The sequence below is a fragment of the Myotis lucifugus genome, unplaced genomic scaffold, assembly GCF_000147115.1.
Source record: "Myotis lucifugus unplaced genomic scaffold, Myoluc2.0 scaffold_128, whole genome shotgun sequence".
Taxonomy (NCBI): Eukaryota; Metazoa; Chordata; class Mammalia; order Chiroptera; family Vespertilionidae; genus Myotis; species Myotis lucifugus.
In genome coordinates this window covers 1,521,172-1,537,091 of record NW_005871176.1, presented here as the reverse complement: position 1 = coordinate 1,537,091, position 15,920 = coordinate 1,521,172, and the positions used below count along the sequence as shown (strand labels likewise).

The 15,920-nt window shown below is 37.2% G+C and overlaps 1 protein-coding gene across 10 annotated transcripts in view; it reads left to right on the top strand.

Moving 5' to 3' along the window:
* EIF4G3 (eukaryotic translation initiation factor 4 gamma 3) overlaps positions 1 to 15,920 on the top strand; it is a 271,609-nt gene that overhangs the window by 109,012 nt on the left and 146,677 nt on the right. For all 10 annotated transcript variants that reach the window (XM_023758375.1, XM_023758374.1, XM_023758378.1 and 7 more), the window contains one exon: positions 14,667 to 14,762. In XM_023758375.1, the coding sequence (XP_023614143.1) occupies positions 14,733 to 14,762 (30 nt within the window). In that variant the 5' untranslated portion in view covers positions 14,667 to 14,732. The remainder of the gene's footprint in view (positions 1 to 14,666; positions 14,763 to 15,920) is intronic.

Below are 15,920 nucleotides of genomic sequence, written 5' to 3'. Positions count from 1 at the left end.
CAGTTATTGCACTGTATTTGTTTCATTCTGTTTCAAAAATTAAGTTAATCTGAGGATTTAAGTTTTTGTTAATATTACACTGTTAGAATATTTTCCGGGGTTTCTTTTTTGACATCTTTTTAGTTGGTGCAGTCATTATGAATTTAATAAATCTGGAACGGTATATTAAAGTGCATACCTTCTAACTCACTCCGTAAATGGGAGCTGGCTTGAACACCATTTGAAAGTGATTCCAATTGTACTAGTTGTATGCGATCTCATACCTGCCCTTATCCTAATAGATAAATAACAAGTTGAGCATTTCTAAGTGTTAAAATTGTCTGGGCCTGAAAAACTAAAGTTCAGGCATGGTGCTTGGGTATGTTCCAAAGAACAAAGAAGAAAATGATTTCATGTGAACTCAGCTCTTCCCCAGGAGATAAATTCAGATTTGGGGAAAGAGAGAGTAGTTCTCCAGTTCTTGGCAGATTGGCAGCTGGATCAAATATCCCACTGAATTTAATTGACATGCAGAAACAGTATTTTCCTCTGTAGTATTTACTCTAGTCATTTGTAGTGTTTCTTGATGATATGGTGGTGGTGGGAAGACATTGGTTTTGTTTTCTGATAACACCTCTTGTGCTGTGAGGTACTCTACCTGGATCTGATTCTGCTTGGTACTCTCCTTTTTTGGAAATAAAAGATAAACTAGGTTTTCCCCTTTGCTGAAATACATAAAAGACATTGTATTTGATGCAGGCTGCTAAATGATGATTGTTGTTAGTTTTTGCATTTCATAAGTTTTGGTATATTATCTTTTCATTTTCATGAAAGTAGTTTCTTCTCTGACCCAGTCATTGGTTATTTAAGAGTGTGCTGTTTAATTTTCATATCTTTGTGTATGTTCTACCTGCTATTGATTTCATTCCATTGTGATCAGAAAAGATCATTTTTAAGATTCATTGTGACCTATTTTGTGGTCAAACATATGGTCTGTCTTGGAGAATATTCTAGGTGTACTTAAGAAGAACATAAAGCCCTGGCCGGATGGCTCAGTTAGTTAGAGCGTGCACCAAAAGGTTGTGGGTTTGATTCCCAGTCAGGGCACATACCTAGGTTGCAGGTTCAATCCCCATTCAGGGCTCTTATGGAAGGCAGCTGATCTATGAGTTTCTCACATTGACATTTCTCTCTCTCTCTCTCTCTCTCTCTCTCTCTCTCTCTCCTCCCCTCCCCCCTTGCTCTCTCTAAAAAAATCAGTAAAGACATATCCTCAGGTGAGAATTTAAAAAAATATATATTCTACTGTTGTTGGATAGTGTGTTTTGTTTGTGTTTTAGGTCCAATTATTTAATTCCACTGTTTCCTTATTGATCTGTCTGGTTATATCCATTATCGAAAATGGGGCATTGAAGTCTCCGACGATTATTGTAGAACTATTTTGCCCTTTAATTCTGTCAATGATATATTATAGTGTCCTTCTTTGTCTCTTCTAATAATTTTTGACTTACAGTGTATTTTGTCTGATATCAGTACAGCCACCTCTGCTTTCTTTTTGGTTTACTATTTATATGGAATATCTTTCTTCCTTTTGCTTTCAACCTGTGTGTGTCCTCCTAGGTCAGTGATGGCGAACCTTTTGAGCTCGGCGTGTCAAAATTTTGAAAAACCCTAACTTAACTCTGGTGCCGTGTCACATATAGAAATATTCATAATTTTTTTTTATATTTGCAAACCATAGTAAAAAAAAGATTTATATTTTTGATATTTATTTTATATACTTAAATGCCATTTAACAAAGAAAAATCAACCAAAAATATGTATAAAATGAACAAAAACAGAAAAACAATGTACATTTAGGAAAAAATAATAATAAAAACAATGATAATCAAATGGTACGAAAACTAGAAATTAGTGACTTTTTTGGTGCTGAAGTTTGTCTGCTAATTTTCGATTGCAGGTTCATACTTGGTGCACTTCAAGGCCAAGCAAGCGCCACTAACTTCATCTGTTAGCCGGTTTCTTTTGTTCGTTTTAATATTATTTAATGCTGAGAACAAAGTCTCACAAAAATATGTTGATGAAAAAATTGTTAGCAAAGCCATTGCTAGATTTTTTCTGTCACTAAAAGTGTCAGGTACTCTACTCCAAGCACTCAAAATTTCTTGTTCGTAGTTGCACTCTTCTTCATTATTTAAACGATTTCATTCCAGATTTTCAAGTTTCGACCGTAAGTTGACAAACACGTGAGTCCAGATGCTGCAAGTTGCATCTCTAAATCGTCAATTTGCATCCATTGGAAATCCTTTAATTCCAAAGTACTATAAACAACTACATCCGGATACTTAATTATTTTAATGGTCTATTCTAGGCTTCTAAATTGGTCGAATCTTTCGCTGAACTGTTCAAATAACAAGTTTACTATATTCTGGTACATAAATATGGACTCCATTACACTCGTTGTAGTGGCCTTCTCGAAATACTTTTTTATCCGAGGAAAATACTTATAAGTTTTAGTTTCAATATCTCGCTTGAAAATTTTAAGTTTACTTTCAAAAGATTTGATGTATCCAAACATAACGTCAATACTTTTGCCAAAACCTTGTAATTTTAAGTTCAGTTCATTCATATGAACAGAGAGATCTGTAAAAAACATCAAATTGCTGACCCACTTATGATCATTGATCTGAGTAAAGTTTGTCAGATCCTTATTCTCAATAAATACTGTAATTTCTTCAAAGCACTCCACAAATTGCTCAAGTACTTTACCTCGACTCAGCCGTCTCACATTATTGAACATCAGTAGTCCACTGTAGGTTGAGTCAACTTCCTGTAAAAGTGCAGAAAATTCTCGCTTGTGAAGGGGTCGAGAAGCTGTAAAATTCACAATTTTTGTTACAACTGACATTAAATCATTCAATTCTGAGAATCCCGATTTGGCACACAACGCCTCCTGATGGATAATGCAATGAAAAGATACAAGTGGATGTCTAATAGCTTCCATAAACAATTTCAGGAATCCCACATTTTTTCCCACCATATTTGGTGCCCCATCTGTCATGACTGACACAGTTTTAGAGATATCAATGTTTAGGTCACTGAATGTTTTTATAACAACCTTACATATTTCGTTTCCTGATGTACTTATCGGCACTGATTCTAACTTTATCAACTCTTCTCTCATAGTGAGACCATCAGAATATCTAGCAATAATGGCCAACCGAGCATTTGATGTGACATCAGTAGTCTCATCAAGAGAAATCGAAAAATATTTACAACTATTTAAGTCTTTTTTTAATTGATGTTGTACGTTTTTGTTAAGATCTATTATTCTGTCTTTGATAGTATTTCTACTGAGTGGTAACTCAGAAATTATTTTAGTAATATCATCTTTATTTTTCATATCGTGAAATAGAGCTGGTGCACATCTTAGAAATGTTTCCTTAATAAATTCTCCGTCACTGAGGGCTTTTCCATGCTGAGCTATGGAGTGAGCAATACAGTAACTTGCTGATGTTAAATTTGTAGAGCATCTTACAAATTTAATGATGGAATTTGATTGACTTTTATAGAGGTGTAGCTGCCTAGAAATGTATTCCTTCCTTTTATCGATACTTTTTTTCAAGAGCTGACAATGATTAGTTTCAAAATGTCTCTTTATATTCCACGTTCTGCTTACTACCGTTTCATTACACAGTATGCACAATGATCTGTTGTTTCTGTCGACAATCCCGTACATCTCGGTCCATATGTCTTGAAAGGGTCGGCTACTGCTACTTCCACTTCCTTTATCATTCAATCTTGCTTTTTTATTTTTTTGATTCTCCATCACAAGGCTGCAAAAATAAATAAATATAAATCATGGCGTTTTTTATAAAAGGTTGATAGGTTTCTTACCTATTAACTTCTTGCAGTGTTGTTGCGCTGACTCCTGGTGCAAAACAATTCAAATATAGTATGTATAACCAACAGATATATGGTGCTGTAATCAATTATCTGACACGCAGAATGTCTCGTCGAGCACTGTTGCACTGTATATCTTTTTCTTCTAACCCTCCCACTCCTGTCTCCTAGCGAACATGACAATCAAGTGCGTCCGTTTGCTGAATGCATCCGAACCCACGGGAAACTTACCCGAGGCACATGTTGACAATAACGAAGCCGTTTCCAGAATTGGGCATTTTGTCACTTGAGTAAAAATAAAATGTCATGAGTAAAGATTAATCTTTTTATAGTGCAATTCTTAACCTTTTTATATTAATGTCAATATTGGAACAATGTATCTTGGATGTTTTTACTATGTATCTTTGCTACGCAACACCAATGTACATGTTTACATTCGGTTTTAGAATTGCATTATTGATCATGAGTAACGTGAGTAATAATATTACTCGAGTGATGCCCAACTCTGGCCGTTGCGAGAGACAAATATTTGAATTATGCAATTTTTTGTCTCTGTCAATGTGTGTCACCCAAAATGAGTTCGCGTGTCACCTCTGACATGCGTGTCACAGGTTCGCCATCACTGTCCTAGGTCTAAAGTGAATCTTTTGTAGATAGCATATCATTGGATCTTTTTAAAAAAATGTATGTTTTTATTGATTTTTAGAGAGAGAGGAAGGGAGAGGGATAGATAGGAACATCGAAGAGAGAGAAACATCATCAATCAGCTGCCTCCTGCAAGCCCCCCACTGAGGCTAGAGCCCACAACCCTAACCATGTGCCCTGATCTCTTGGTTCATGGGTTGATGCTCAACCACAGCCATACCGGCCATGCATGGATCCTATGTTTAAAAATTCCATCATGCCAACCTACCTTTTGACTGAAGAGTTTAATCCATTTATATTGAAGGTAATTAGTGATCGGGAAGGACTCAATATTGTCATTTTGTTATTTATTTTTTGTATAAATAGCGCTCCTTTAAAAAAATGTCTTCTCTCTTACTGCCTTCTTTTGTATTTAGTTGAGTTTTTGTAGTGACATGTTTTGATTCTTTTCTCATTTCCTTTTGTAAATATTCTAGAGATTTTTTTTTGGTGGTTACTATGGGATTATGTATAACGTCCTGAAGTTATAACACTCCATTTTAAACTGATAACAAGTTCACTTCAATTGCTTACAAATATTCCACTTCTTTTTAGCTTTGCCTCCACCCACTTTGTTATTGGTGTCACATTTTATCTTTATATACTGTGTATCCACCAACATAGATTTAAGTTATTTTTATGTTTTGTCTGTTAAATTGTAATAAAATAATAAAAGTGAGTTATAACCCCAAATTAAAATAATATAGGTTTTTAAATATGCTTATGTATTTACCTTTACTGGAGAACTTTATATTTTCATATGGCTTCCAGTTACTGTCTAGTGTCCTTTTATTTCCACTTTAAGGACTCCCTTTAACATTTATTGTAGGAGCAAGTCTTGTGGTCAGGAACTCCCTGAGATTTTATTTATCTGGAAATTTCTCCCTCATTTTTGAAGAATATTTTGTGAAATATAAAATTCTCATTTTGACAGTTGTTGTTTTTTCTTTGAAAAGTTTGCAATGTTTCTCACTTGGAGTTCATTGAGCTTGTATTTGGATGTCCTTGGATAATTTTAGTCATTATTTTTTCAAATAAGCTCTCTGTCCCATTTTCTCTCTCTTCTTCCCTAATGCATTATTCCTTATGTTTCTTAGGCTCTATTCACTTCTTTTCCCTTAATTTTTTTTTCCCTTTTGCTTCTCAGACTTGATAATTAAGAAGTTCTCTCTCCAAGGTCACTGATTCTTTCTTTTGCCCATTAAAGTCTGCTATTAAACACCTCTAGTGAAATTTTAAAATTTAGTGATTGTGTTTTTCTTTCTTTTATTTATTTATTTTTGTTTACAATTTCTGTATCTTTGAGGTTGATTTCTAGAGATTTATTTTGTTCCTTTAAATGGGCCTTCAACTGGTCTCTTTGTATGCCTTGTAATCTTCTGTTGATAATTTAACATTTGAAAAAATAGGCACACCTTCCAGTATTTGGGGACTTGGCCAATTGTCCCTTACGATGGAGGCTCAGCTATGCAGAGGCCCACCCCTTGGAGCAGGACTGACTTCAGCAGGGCTGTGGTGCCCGCTGAGTCCGCCCCTTGCGTGTGTCACTTGTGGAGGTGGTTGGACGGTACTTCATTGTGGTCTGAAGCTGTCCACTGGGTGCGCTGGCTCTAGGGCCTCCCAGGAGGCACAGGCCAAGGTCAGCCACCACTGTGTTCTGCCTGGGACCACCTGGCATGAGCTACAAAGTGATCTACAGATGGCTGCTACTTGTGCTGGATTTGGAGTTGCCCAAGAGAGGCCAGGCTGCAAACCAAGGCCAGCTGCTGTGAGCCGGGAATGTGGCCACTTAGAGGTACCAGGCATGCTGAGGCCAGATATTGCTTGTTTGAGAGATTTTAGGAAAGTCTGAAACGTGAACCAAGCTGGGCCATTTGTTATGGGCAAGCCACTGGAAATAGCTTAGGTGGAAGTAGGTCTCAGGGAATTACCAGGGCAGGTGAACAGTGATAGCCAGGTTGATGGAGGCTCAGATATGGCACCTGCCTGCTGCTCTGTAGGGGAAGGGCTCAGAAAAAGAACAGTGGTTCTGCCCTCCTGATTTTTATTTGACACACATGGGTGTGGAACCACCCTTGTCTCTGCCCTTCCTTCCAGTCTTGATGTGACTTCTTTTTATCCTTAGTTTTAGGACTCTGTTCAACTAGATTTCAGGCAGTTATTTTTAGTTTTATTTATTTTAAATATATTTTTATTCATTTCAGAAAAGAAGGAAGAGGGAGAGAGATAGAAACATCAATGATGAGAATCATTGATTGGCTGCCTCCTGCATGACCGCCCTGGGGATCGAGCCCACAACCCGTGCATGTGCCCTTGACCGGAATCGAACCTGGGACCCTTTAGTCTGCAGGTCGACTCTCTATCCACTGAGCCAAACCGGGTAGGGCAGTTTATTTTTATTTTTGATGTGGTTGTGGGAGGATACAGGCACCCAACTGCATTTGCCTATGCCTCCATCTTGCCTGGAAGCCTCACATTGTGAACTTCTTGAAGGTTAAAAAACCAGCAACCATATATCTTCAGCTTCATTTGTGCATCTAGAACACAGCACATGGCGTCTTCTTTGTGTTAAAGTTCAACAAATATTGTTGATTTAATTTTCATTGTGATTTATGAGATGACATTTCATTTGTTTCAAAAATATTTAGAGCTTTGTAAAATACAGACCTCCTACTATATTTTCTTGTTTGCTTTGCCTTTTTATATCATTTGAAAGGAAAGCTGAAAGACATGTTATCTTCACTATATTTTTATTACAAAGTAATCAGTTTTTAGGTCCATGAAAAGGGAAAAAATACACAATTCAGAAGTATACAAAATAAGACCTACAAGTTGTGTTCTATACTCTCCCCTTCCAATTCCCATTTCTCTGAAGTAGCCAGCATTAAATTTGCCATATACCTTTCTAAGACATTTTATCTTTATGTTTATGAGTATACTGTATGCATATACCAAAAAAATTTTACAACTACGGTGATTTTATAATTAACTAGAGGCTGGGTGCATGAATTCATGCACGGGTGGGGCCCTGAGGGGGAGATAGGATGCGATCGGCCCTCCGGGTGGGCAGTGGGGTGCCCTTGCCAGCCCGGGATCCAGATCCATCCAGGTGACATTCACGCTGGTTGTCGGGAGCCACCTGGCGGCTGCTTCTATATTTATTCCTTGTGGAGTGTCTAGGGAAGGGAAGTGGCCGCGGTGCCCGAGGCCAACTTCCAGGAGGCCAGCAGTACTGTCAGGATTGTGCGGGTGGCGCTGGTTTGTTGGTGCCTGGCCCATTCTCCAGAGATTGGACGTGCAGGACTACTGAGGGAGTGAGTGGCTGCCCCCAGGCTGGTGGGCCGCTGGGATGGGTCTGTCAGCTGAGCAGCGCTCCCACTGTGAGAGTGCACTGACCACCAGGGGGCAGCTGCTGTGTTGAGCATCTGCCGCCTGGTGGTCAGTGCATGTCATAGTGATAGGTGTTCTATCGGTCCCTCGCTTAGACTTTTATATATATAGATAGTTCTGTGATTTGCTATGTCATTCAATGTTACAGATATCTTTCCATGATAGTGACTGACCTCATTCTACAACAGCGGTTCTCAACCTGTGGGTCGTGACCCCTTTGGGGTTCGAACAACCCTTTCACATGGGTCGCCTAAGACCATCGGAAAACATATATAATTACATATTGTTTTTGTGATTAATCACTATGCTTTAATTATGTTCAATTTGTAGCAATGAAATTGGGGGTCACCACAACATGAGGAACTGTATTAAAGGGTCGTGACATTAGGAAGGTTGAGAACCACTGTTCTACAAGATATAGTGTCTGTAGATTGACCTCATTCTTTTTAAGATTATACCATATTCTCACATTGATTAAATATAGCATACTTTCACCTCTCCCTTATAAATGGAAATTTAGAATGTTTCCTGTTTTGTTCCCCCCTACCCACCCCATTATGAGTATATCTTTAGGGTAAATTCCTTGAAATGGAATTGTGGAGTCAAAGGGATAAGCTTATTTAAAATGTGGTAAGTATTACCTAATACCTCTTTGAAAGATTGTGGCAATTTATTTCAGTTAGATTTGTGTGTGTATGTTATACATGCCTAGTATTGAACTTAGTCTTTATGATAGTATTTATTTAAGGTGAAGTAAGATTCTTAAAACAGGAGAAATAACCTTCACCTCTGAGTTGTATGTGAAATACTTAGAATAGTGCTGAAACACAGTAAGAGCTATATAAATGTTTCTGTTATAATTGTTATTTTTTTTTTATTAAATCTTTATTGTTCAGATTACATTTGTTCCTCTTCCCCCCCCCCCATAACTCCCCTCCTCCCAGTTCCCACCCCACCCTCCGCCCTCACTCCCCACCCACTGTCCTCATCCATAGGTGCACGATTTTTGTCCAGTCTCTTCCAGCATCTCCCATTCCCCTTTCCCCCCCAAGAATAGCCAGTCCATTCCCTTTCTATGTCCCTGATTCATTATAATCACCAGTTCATTCTGTACATCAGATCATTTATTCACTTGATTCTTAGATTCACTTGTTGATAGATGCATGTTTGTTGTTCACAATTTGTATCTTTACCTTTTTCTTCTTCCTCTTCTTAAAGGATACCGTTCAGCATTTCGTATAATACTGGTTTAGGGGGGATGAACTCCTTTAGGCTTTTTCCTTATCTGTGAAGGTCTTTTTCTGACTTTAATTCTGAAGGATAGCTTTGGTGGGAAAAAAGAAATCCTTGGTTGTAGGTTCTTGGTATTCATCACTTTGAATATTTCTTGCCACTCCCTTCTGGCCTGCAAAGTTTCTGTTGAGAAATCAGCTGACAGTCGTATGGGTATTCCCTTGTAGGTAATTGAGTCTCTTTCTCTTGCTGCTTTTAAGATTCTCTCTTTGTCTTTTGCTTTTGGCAATTTAATTATGATGTGTCTTGGTGTGGTCCTCTTTGGATTCCTTTTGTTTGGGGTTCTCTGCGCTTCTTGGACCTGTAAGTCCATTTCTTTCACCAGGTGGGGGAAGTTTTCTGTCATTATTTCTTCAAATAGGTTTTCAATATCTTGCTCTCTCTCATCTTCTGGCACCCCTATAATTCTGATATTTGTACGCTTGAAGCTGTCCCAGAGGCTCCTTACACTATCTTCGTATTTTCGGATTCTTTTTTCATTTTGCTTTTCCGGTTGGGTGTTTTTTGCTTCTTTGCATTTCAAATCTTTGACTTGATTCTTGCGCTCCTCTGGTCTGCTATTGGGTGTCTGTATAATATTCTTTATTTCAGTCCGTGTATGCTTAATTTCTAGTTGGTTCTTTATCATAGCATCGAGGGTCTCATTAGTTTTCGTGAGGCTCTCATCGACAGACTCTAGAAGCCTCTTGAGAGACCTCAAAAGTGTGGTTCTGAACTCAATATCCTCCCTTGATAGTTTTGTCATGTTTTTTTGTCTCCGCATTTTTTATGCTTTCTTGGTGCACCCCCTTGTGGTCTTTGTGCACAGTCTTGTTCTAGTTGAGCCTTGATTGTTGTAGTTAATACTAGAGGGATTTGACCACCAGGCCGACTGGCTGTGAGAATCAGCTGTATCTGCAGTGGGAAAACTTCTGTCCTCTGGAGAGGTGCTAATCTAGCCTTTGCCTGAGGCTATCCGGCAAATGGCTCTGCAGGGCTTGGGCGGGGCGGGATCAACAGGGCGGGCGGAGGGAGCAGTTATGGCTGCTTTCAGTCCCGTTCCCAGAGGCTCTGCTTCTCAGAACCCCAGCAACCGCTGCAAACCTCGGAGAGAAAGCTGCCCTCACGTTCCAACTGATGCCAGACAATCCTGCTTCTCCCGTTTGAGTCTGAGTCCCTAGAGACTCGCCCGGATCTGGAGCTCAGAGTCTGAGACTCCCTCCTGCTTGAAAACGACAACCGCGCCCTCAGCCACCAGCCCGCTTTGCACGCGCACCTCCGCACCTTTGTATTTTCCACACTGCGCCTCCTCTGAGCCTCGGTATGCTGTTGTCTTTCCTTCTAGTTGAAGAGTCTCTCCTCAGCCAGCCTTCCTGTGGTTCTGGGTGATGTCCGTTCTGTCTTTTAGTTGTATTTTTGAAGTGGTTGTTTGCGGCAGCAGTTTCCGGTGTTTACCTATGCCGCCATCTTGGTCTCTCCACTCATAATTATTTTTGTTGGTTTAAGTTCATTGTATTATATTATGAAAACTGAAAATCCTTGTAAATTTTTTTCACATGTCCATGATTTGAAAACCATCACATCTGTACACAAGGTACTACATTGTTCTTGTCATGAAATTCACCCTTGGATTTCTATCTTTAATTGTTCAAATCACTCTTTTTTAATTAGTTATTATGAATGTAAAGGTTATGTATGTAACACAAGGTCTATTTTGACTGGCTCGTCTTCACTGGCATTTTGTTAACAGTCTGTCAGTAAACATCATTTGCTCATTGTTTTTGTTATTATTGTGTTTTTATCTACCCAGTTAATAAAAAGCGATCAGTGAGTTGAGAGTGTTCATTGAAACATAAAAGTAATAATGAAAATGAGAATGCAAGTCTATATTACTCTTTTAAAGTTGGACAGTGAACAGGATTGCAGTGTTAATATAAAATATTCATACATATGTCCTTGGAGAAGTAAATGTGGTAACTTAGAAGGTATCCAAAAAGGGGAAGTGCAAACAAAATGTTTAACAAGTACTGAAATGATACTCCCTTGATCTATCCATAGTTCTCTATGCATTTGATGTGATGAAACATGTTTATAGGATGTTCCCATTCAAGTTTTTACAATATTTTTCAACAAAACATACTACTATATTAAGCAAGTTATTACAAAATAACTTAATTCACTAAATTTGGTTAATCATGTCATTAATTGCAGAGTAGAGATGAAAAGCATAGAAGCCTCTTTCACCGGTGCATTGCTTGCACCAACAGTACAAATCACATCATTCCTAAGAAGTTCCTAAAATCAGCCACAATGGAAAAATGCTCCGAGAGAAAGCTGAGTGAACTATTGGCAAAATTCTTTATCAGTGCCCCTTTTAAATCTTACATTGCTAATGACACAATCACATCTATATATATAAAGGCTAAGTGACCAACCGTCTGTCTGTCTGACTGCCCGACCAACCTACCGGCCGGTACATATGACACGCACTGGCAATTTAAAAATAAATGTTGACTCATGCATGCGCAATACATATAAAGCTCCTGCTGGTGCCAATCGCACAGGTGTGTTTCGATCTGTCATTGTCGATTGTGAATTTGGTTGTTTTTATATCATGTGTTGTTATTGTCTATTTATTAATCAATTTATATATTATTTTCATATACATTTTACTAATTTTATTTCATCTCTGACACTTCTATTATAGAGAAAGGGTGAATAGCAATACTAAAATATTTCTTCTAATTAATTTCCTTTCAATGTGCACAAATCCGTGTACTGGGCCACTAGAGTATTATAAAAAAAGGAATCACTTCCATATGTGGGTGTCATCAGATATTATGCTTTGCATTTTAATGAAACTGCTTGTATGCAGAGTATGAATCATCTGTTGGCATACATACAATTTAAATTGGAAGAAGTACTTGATTATTTTTTGTCAGTTTAAAATAATTTCAAGTGATGGAAATAAATTCTTTGTTTTTTAATAATCATTTTGAGAGCAGTATTGTAGTCTACCAGCTTTATGTGTGACCAGGAATAGTGTTATTACTAAATGAAAGAACTTATGCCTGAATCCTAATTCACATACTGCTTTTTCAATTAGTTGTAAGGGTGTTGCCTTATGTTAGTGGAAATTTTGAGTAAGGTCAAATATGATTATTTCAGCATCTTTTATGAGAGGGCGAAGTCTCCCCTAACTTTTTGAAGTATAGAAAGAGGTAACATTTCCCCATGTTTTTATAACTGTTACCTCTCAATGCTGGTTCAAGATCTTGACAGGCAGAAATTTATGCTTCAATGTAGCACCAACTAAATGTTGAAAATAAAATATCAAGATTTCCTAAGACCAAAGAGTGTCACCACTGAGAATATGACTTTTTAAAATATTTGATGACTTTCTTTAATAAAGAATGAAATTAATGCTGTATTTTGCAACTATATCCAAATTTTGTAATAGAGTTGGATGAAATACTTTTCCAGTTTGAATGCATTCAGAGATGATAAGTCTATTCACCACTCTTTTTCAAGTTGAAGTAGTCAAACTTCCTATTTTCCAGAGTTTGAATGTGCTACATCAGCGGTTCTCAACCTGTGGGTCGCGACCCCTTTGGGGGTCGAACGACCCTTTCACAGGGGTCGCCTAAGACCATCGGAAAACTCATATATAATTACATTACGATTCATAACAGTAGCAAAATTACAGTTATGAAGTGGCAACGAAAATAATTTTATGGTTGGGGGTCACCACAACGTGAGGAACTGTATTAAAGGGTCGAGGCATTAGGAAGGTTGAGAACCACTGTGCTACATAAACTTAGTGTCTAAAACAGTGCTAAAAATAATCTTTGATAAGAAACCTTGGAATAAAAAAAAAAAAAAAAAAAAGTAACCTTGGAATAATTTTTGGATCATAGTTGATCCAGTTATTACCTGTTTGATAGATTCTGATACTTGCTGCCATGATTTTCAATTTATGACCACATTTGGTAGAACTAGAATGAAAAAGGAAACTTAAATGTCAGTTATAGAAATGCTTATAAGGTTTCTGTGTTGAAAGATTGCAAAATATTCTGTCCAATATGAAACTTTTTTTGTTGTTACTCCTTACCTGAGGGTATTTTTTCCATTGAGTTTTAGAAAGTGAAAGGGAGAGAGACAGAAAGACAGACATTGATGTGAGAGAGACACATCGATTGATTACCTCCTGCACAAGCCCCAACTGGGCCGGGGATCAAACCTGCAACCCAAGTACTCCAGCCAGCACTCTAACCACTGTTCACACGGCCAGAGCAGAACTATTATTTTTTTTATTAATCTTGTTTTCATTTGGAAGTTATGAGGAATCTTTTCAAACATTTGCTGTAAGTTGGTAATCCCAGCTGAACTCTCATTGCATTGTTAACAAAAACCAAAAGTTAGTTGCTGATGGTGGGTTTTTTTTTTAGGTATTTCAATGAAGTAGTAATTTATTAAACATCTTCCATATTTAAAGCTGTGGGTAAATTTTTTTAAAGCAAAGTTAGACTACTTCTAGACATTATTTACTTAGTTACCTTGGGTAAGATACTTAAAATTTCTGATTCTGGATTTCCTCATTTGTAAAACTGGAACTGTCTTAACTAAAGGTGGTTTTGCAGTAATTGACTTTATTTAGTCTTAGCAATGCCTTGTAAGGTAGGTATTCCTTCTTACATTCACGGGAAAGACAAAGTCAAGGTAACAACAGTAGTAAAGGGCAGTTTTTATGATTTGAATCCAAGTCCTGTGATTCTGTAACCATTGCTACTGCTAGCATTTCATTTTGAACATGTTATAAGTATTTTTTTCCCCCTGAAATCACTGGTGCATAGTATTTTAGTCTGTAGCATTTAACATGGATTCATAATGAAAAACTTATGTTCTTATTTTCAGAAAACTTGTGGTTAGTATGTATTATATTACCACTTATTTCAGGCTTTTGTCTAAAGTTCTTAATGATGGTAGTTTTTATTGGGTTATATAAAAGGGTTACGGTGGAAGAGAATAGCAATACTATAGAGGTCAACTGAGTGAACTGCTAATTTGACTCTAGGATGTTTTCCTCAATGGCCACTTTTGCTTATAGGTACTTTGGAAAGCTCACCACAGACGTAACAAGTTCCCTCAATCATGTTTTATTTTGTTTGTGGCTGGGCTGTCCATTTCAGAAAGAGATACATTGAGAGTGAGTGCTATTTATACTCATGGTATCAAATAATTGCACCTACATATCAGGATGTTTAAGGTAATCCCTAAAAAAATGCTGCATTGGTTCTGGATTTCTGGACATTATGATAAAGATAAGTTTAAAAAGTAAATTTGTAAGCCACATTAATAAATATTCCTATAAATATTTTAAACACTGAATTTGCCATATTTATTCAAAATATGATATTATTCTTGCCATTTTTTGACAGACCCCTTATCCCTCTGGACAGAATGCAGGTCCAACCACGTTGGTATACCCTCAAGCCCCTCAGACAATGAATTCGCAACCTCAAACCCGTTCTCCGGTAAGTAAGCAGAAACTTGATGTAGAAAATATTCTCCACCTAAGTTTGTGTTTGCAGTAGCTTGGGTTCCTTTGGCTAATATTTTTACTTACTTTGGGAAATTTTTCCCAAAGAAAATTTATTATTGTTGTTGTTATTTTTATTATATTGGTTAGCATTATATTTTTCAGATTCTTTGCTATGTGAATAATTTAAATTTATTAAGAAAAAGAAGGAATGGAACTTTTTATCTTCTACTTTTCAGTGGCATGATTTTGTAAAAAATTCTAGTTGCATTCAAGTTTATTTCTGTTTTTAATTTGTTAGCTGCACTATTCAAAATTCAGGAGAAGAGTAAAGCATCATATTTTAAAAGTAAAGTAAATTTCATTAATTAGACTCAAATTCCAGTTGTTTCGGAAGGATTTCTGAATTGGTGTTACTAGATCAGTTCAACCATTTGACAGTGTGGACATATGCATGACATCACCAATAGTGTATTCATTTTTTTTAAATGGTAAATAAATTGTACAAATGTAAATGCTGTCATCCTCCTTGCTCATCCTTTACATGGATTGCAATAAGTTTTGCAAAGATTGTGGATTTACTCAGGGTTCATCCTTTGCTTCCCAAGAGAATACAGTAGTTTCAGCTGTCCATTCCTTAGAACGTCGTTTCCTGCCCTGCATGATTAGCTTTTGCTAGAAGGTGCTTTTGTAACATCTCACTTTGTATCTCACATCCCTACTTATACCTCTGCTCTTTGTTTTTCTCCCGATATAGGAATCCTCTTTTGTTCCCCACCCCTGCTTTTTTGCTTGTAGTACAGGAATATTTCATTGCATTAGCTTCTATTCATTTAGTTTATGCATGCATTTAATGCTGAAATGTATGAAAGAATTGCTGAAATGTATGAAAGAATTGCTCAAAGAACTAGGGGAGCATAGACTGACCAAAATGTAATCTCTTTCTTACCCTCTTCCTATCTTCCTTTTCCCTATTGCCCTCTTCTCCAATACCCATTCTTAGATCCTGGTTCTCCCCAGGGGGTGGAGGAACCATTCTAAAGAGGTGGGACTTTGGTCCTAGTTGCCTGTTTGCTTGTCTTCTTTTTATTTATTTATTTGTTTATTTATTTATTTATTTGCTGAAATGGTCAACAAGATGTCTGATGCAAGT